The 5,924-nt window shown below is 41.7% G+C and overlaps 1 protein-coding gene across 1 annotated transcript; it reads right to left on the bottom strand.

The window, feature by feature from the left end:
• Positions 1 to 777: 777 nt before the first annotated feature.
• On the bottom strand, positions 778 to 3,471 carry LOC123160229 ((DL)-glycerol-3-phosphatase 2). The gene is made up of 6 exons (XM_044578039.1): positions 3,239 to 3,471; positions 2,840 to 3,064; positions 1,725 to 1,785; positions 1,460 to 1,607; positions 1,277 to 1,353; positions 778 to 1,179 (listed from the first exon to the last, which is right to left on the bottom strand). Exons 1-6 carry the CDS (start codon positions 3,459 to 3,461, stop codon positions 1,053 to 1,055), a joined length of 861 nt encoding a protein of 286 aa, XP_044433974.1. The 5' UTR covers positions 3,462 to 3,471; the 3' UTR covers positions 778 to 1,052.
• Positions 3,472 to 5,924: the final 2,453 nt, after the last annotated feature.

A 5,924-nucleotide genomic window follows, 5' to 3' on the forward strand; every position in this document is an offset into this window, starting at 1 on the left:
AGACACTCAATATCTTGGCAATGCAGATGGATGATTTACTTATAAAGGCTTCATACTTCAGTACACCCGAAAAGACTCTAAAGGTTCCTATGTTTGTAAGTTCATGAGCTTTCACTAACGATGGTGTTGTTCAGTTTAACGAGCTAAGTCAAAGGTGCTATCATGATTCATTATTTATGTCGCAATGCTCATTGTTTACACCTGAACGTACAAGCATTTGAAGCCGACATTTGTAGGATTCGAGGCTCTGCAGTTCTGTAAGTCACTTATTGGTGGAGTACATATACATCCAACTGATGTTCATACAGTGGGGTGCAGAAGAGTAAAGAGAGGGAAGGTGACCAAGGAGTGGATGGAAAAAATGACAGAATAGTGAAGGTAAAGGCTGCACGCTCATGAAAGACGTGCAACCAAATAGTGCTTCATGATAGTCGCAATTGTCCTATTGTAAAAGTCAAGCAAAAAGGAGTGTAATTGCGCAAGAACATGCAACTAAACGACGATTTGTGATACTAAAATCTGTCCATGCAAGTATCTTATAATTTACACTTGTACTGAAGTGTGTAATGGATGATAATTTGTGATGTCGACTTTTTTTGTCTTGATCTGGCAAGTGATGCTTGTCCAACTTTGTTACAGACTACCAACTATGGTTGCTGTGTAAGCTTGTGTACAGTGTATTAGGAATAATTAGTTGTCTACTTTAACAACAACGACTGGTTCAGGATAGGCAAGTTTTTTTTCCCTCTGATCTCTGGAACAGACAGAAGAACATAATGCAGTTTTTCAATGTATTTTTTTCTTGAAAAGGAGGATAACCCCCGGCTTCTGCATCAGGTGATACACATATAGCCAGTAGTGTCTATACCGTTGTTCTTATTGTTACAGGACTGTAGGAACTCAGCCAAAGTGCTAAGCTTCGGTGTCCACCGTGCAAACAAGGAGAGCTACGAGAGTTCTATTATCTCGTACATAGTACTATTTGTATAGGTAAATCACCTTGCAAAGTTTTGGTTACTCACTCTCGAACCTCACAGTCATCAAACTAATTTTCACTCCTCTTTAAAAGGTGGCAAGCCCCATTCGGTCGGTTCGAAATCCAACAGGGAACCGAGAACTTGGTCGGCTTCTTTGTGATATGAAACATCCAGCTTCGGATCTGGGACCATCACCACATGCCTGCAAATGAACAAACGATTTGTGTTTTTTTTTTACCTCGATCGTAACCAAAAGGGACAGTTCATGCGCAGATCGATGTAATTGCAACGCTACTTACATTCCTGCATTCTTAGCTGCTGCTACACCTGATGGTGCATCTTCAAAGACCAAGCAGTTACTGGTTTCCTCATTGCCCTAAAAACAAGTACAAGGTCATTTCATCAAAACCAGGAAAAAGAAGAAGTTTACAGAGCCAAAGGACCTAGCAGCTACAAGGGTTGTGAAATGATAATTGTACTACCTCAAACCTCCTCATGGCAGCAAGGAAAATGTCAGGAGATGGCTTGCCGGCCTTAACCTCTGGATCATCCCCCATGACAACATGATGCATCAGGGCAAACATTTCCTGGTGGTTCTGTGTCTTCAGTCCAAAATGACATTTATGGGATCTGCCATACACCATAAAAAAAAATCGGTTTTAGATGTTTCCAACTTAGTAAAGAACAAGAAGTAATGAAGAAAAACACAGTGCACAAAATCAAGGCCAAATGAATAATTTAAGTTACCCTGTTGCAACACAGATAGGTATCTTGTTTGCATGGAAATGATGAATCAAGCGTAGTGCCCCTGCAAGACGAACGATTCACTTATCCATCATAAGCAATCTCCATGACAAAAACTAAACAAGAAAGGACAACCACATGTTACATTCAACATAGCACCGAGTAGGAAATTACATTTATGAAACATTCGAGATTCCTTCGATATGTTCAACCAGTGATTACATAATATATATTAACTTGAACTTCTGATTATTATACCAACTAAGTATAGATGTCAATGTTACCAATATTTATAAGAAACAAAGGGCAACCAAAATTAACACTTAAATTCCATTCAAATTCGTTTCAACCCTGAAATTCTAACAAAGGTAATAATGCATTGCTTTAATTGTCTAAAATTACACTATGTCAAAACGTGGCAACTTGTGCACCGTCCAGACCACCCTTCAAAGCCCCAGATCTAGCCGGCCAGATCCGACGACCATCCATAGCAGCACGACAATGTGCGTAGGTTGAGGCCTTGAGGGGAGGGCAGTGCAAGGCGTGCATGGGACCGCCGCCAGCCAGGCGGAAGAAGATACAGTGTGCTACCTGTTTCTGGCCGCTGGATGAAGATCTAGTGATCCTGATGAAAAGTGAGTGAGACGGGAGCATCACCTTTCTATTTACGTTTAGTTTTTTTTGGGCCTGTCTAGGACACATCTAGATGTGACATAGTTATGTCACATCTAAACTGATGTCCATTCTTTTTGTGGTCTATATTTTTTTGTCCAAGTTTTTTTTTGTTTCTTGTTGCTGCATTATATATTTGTGGGAGCTTAGATGTGACATCCTTAAAAAACATCTAGATGTGAATTAGACAAACCCTTTTTTTTTAATAGTGAATGAACTACCAACCTAGTGAATGAACTTCCCATAGAAAAAAAAAACCCCAGTGAATGAACTGTCAAAGACATAACGGCCCTGCAGCCAATCAGTCATGCCAAGCCCACACATTTTAGTCTCCACCCAACTGACAAGTGACAAAGTTTGATTTACACATGAGTTGCAAATACACACCACAAGACCGAGTATCAGAAGGGGAGAAACAATCAAGCAAACAGACCAGCCGTTCTCACCGGGCATGATGGCGCAGGAGGGGAAGAGCTCCTGCAGCATGCTCTCGCGCTGCTCGAGGAACTGCTCCGGAGTGAGCAGGCCGGCGAGGCCGTACTCGTCGACGAAGATGCGCGCCGCCTCGGCGGCCTTCTTGCCCATCATCCTGGCCCTGACTGACCAGTCGAACACCTTGCCGTACCTCGCCAGGAACTTCTGCTGCACTTCCGTGTAGAATCCCTCCGTATCTGCACGCACCCGGCCACGAACACCATCAGCCCTTAAGTTGGGCAAATGATGAAAGGACATCGGCGATCGGCCCCCATGGCCCCAATAAAGACATGAGGCGTAACCATGGAGCTACCGAATCCAGCCATCCAGTAAGCAATCGACAAACCAGGCAGAATCAAGGGAAGAGATACCCAGGAGGAGGCCGTCCATGTCGAAGATGACGTGCGAGACAGTGGCCCTGCTCACCGGCGCCAGCGCCGCCTGCACGTCGCCGGCGTCCACCGATGCCATTGACGCGCGCGCGAGAGAGATCACAGATCTGGGGGATCTCCTAGTGGGAGTCTCGCGCCACCGGTTCGCTCCTGAGCTCGTCCAACCGACCGTATGGTATGGTGTTCCACGAGGAAGTATCATATTCTCGCTTTCAACTAAAATAAGCTGCCCCTTTCGAAAGCTGTGAAGAACACTTATAAATTGCTAGTCTCAGCTCTCAACACACCTACCCCTCTCCTTATATGAGAATGATATTCAGCACGTTAAACACAACAAATTGTAAAGACCAAAGAAGAAACACGGGTTGGAGATATTAGCTAACATTATTCATAAGTAGTACAACACAAAATACACTCAGTTGGGCCAAGACCGGAGTTCTTGGACACTGATATTATATTACATTACTTTGATGAATTGTTCCTACTAACTACAAGTGAGATACACACTAGTATGTATGCCCCTAAAAACAATACTGTAGAGAGCGTTTAGATCACTAAGTAGTGATCTAAACGCTCTTATATTAGTTTGCGGAAGGAGTACATAAAAACGCATGACGTATGCGAAATGTCTGCTTGACGCAAAAAGGATCCGCCTTCAGCTGTTACACTCTAATAATCATCCGTCATGGCACAGCATGGGCTAGAAGGCCGGGCAAACCTTCCTGATGACCCAGATAACAATGCCCCATATGAGCTCATTCTCTCTGGCCTTCACCTGATGCTCATGGCTTCTCGCACTGATGTTTCTTCTCTGAACCTGGCTCCTCAGGGCAATGGCCTCCACTGCCTCGTACACCATTATTTCTCTCCTCGGATGCTGCTGCAGATGCTAGCTAGTTGGACACAGAGTGAAGAAGAGGCTGGTTATTGGTTGTTGCTGGGAAGACTTGAGGATCCATCGATCTCCTGAGTATTTGTACTCGCAGAGCTCGCCAGCTCGGTGCCGCGGGAAGGCAGGAAAGCAGGTAGGAAAGGAAGAGCTGGCTGGCTTGGCAGCCAAGGTAGTAGATGCACACTAAGCTGTAAGCAGGATATTTCGCCATGTTGGGGACTCTGATGGAGTCATGGGTCAAGCAGTCAAACTACGTGTGATGAGGACGACGTCTGGAATCATTTGAGAATGTTTCGTTGCTGCCACGTTTAGGGACGAGTAGTCCGAGCAGCAAAGCAGTGTTGTTCTGTCTTTTTTATAACTAGCAGAGTGGCCCTCGCAAATGCGAGGGCATCATCTTTAACATGTATAGAAGGGATGAGAAATCAATTTATCGTTTAATGATATTTTTATTATATGGTTCAAAATAGTATGTTTCTGTAACTATGAAACATATTGCGGTAAGTGTTATATAATCATATCATATATATATTTAACCTTTTTTGTTTGTGTACACATGATATTTGTGGTAGTACCAAAATAACAAACCATATTGTGACAATATTTGTATTTTGCATTGATCTATGCCAGGCAATAGATCAATGTGATGTAAAACAAAACACAATGTTAAAACTTTAGAATGTTGGTTTATTAAATTAGATATCCAATTATGAAATCTCTGTATGACTGGCCAAATAATAGTAGTGATCTAGCAGAGAACAATGCTTGAATGATCATAATTTAAAATTATGAACGACAATCAACTATGGACCATATAGAATTATGAACAACAATAAAATAAGGGCGCTCGGACCAATGATTAGATTACCTTATTTGGAATTATGAAGATACATCAATTTTGACCTTTTAGTTCTAAATATTTTAAGTCATCGTAATATTTTGACAATCTACAAGTTGTGGGGTTGGTGCGATTCTTCTACTATGTCTGGTCAATGTGTCCATCTATATAATTTGTCTAAGAATAAGTTTTTCTGATCTAGTTCATACCCATCATGTTGTTTGCTTCTATTTCACTGCTTATTTTTGCGAACATGTATAGGATCGATGCAAGTTATTTGTTATGTATTGTAAATAACATTCAAAAAATATGTGCCAAGCTGGTTACCATATGGACCAGATACTTGAGCTAAGTAAATAGTAGAAATAGAGCCAGCCTAGCTAGTGAATTAGCAGCCGACCATTGTCATTAAAAAATAGGGCACCATTAAAGTACCACACACTATACAAACAAATCTTAGGGAATATTGTAGAGGAGCTTGTGACATATACGCGTGATGCCGAGGATGTTTGCCATCGGATCAATAAACACTGCTGTGGCAGCATCAGCATATACCAATCAAAAGAGGCAATGACACCTATCTGTGTCCAATGTACGCTGCTGGAAATAGCAGAGATAACAGTAGTGTGAGTAATTTCACTTTGGTTTTAACACGCAAAACTGAAAGGAAATAGAAAATAGTTGTGAAGAGGAAAGTTGCTAGGCGTCTCTCGACCCAATAGGATGTTTGCACTTAAATTGAACACAAAAAAGAATCATAGTAATGGAAAAGCATATTTCTGTGACAAAATTTCCTACTAATGGTTGATGCCTTTTGATAACATCTAAACAACACAAGACCAAAGTTTCATCCGGAAACACATGTCTGAAACGCATAATAATTTAATATACATACTTATAGACTAATACTTCATTGAACAATTCATAAAGGCGGA

This window comes from Triticum aestivum, chromosome 7B (genome assembly GCF_018294505.1).
Source record: "Triticum aestivum cultivar Chinese Spring chromosome 7B, IWGSC CS RefSeq v2.1, whole genome shotgun sequence".
NCBI classification, from domain to species: domain Eukaryota; kingdom Viridiplantae; phylum Streptophyta; class Magnoliopsida; order Poales; family Poaceae; genus Triticum; species Triticum aestivum.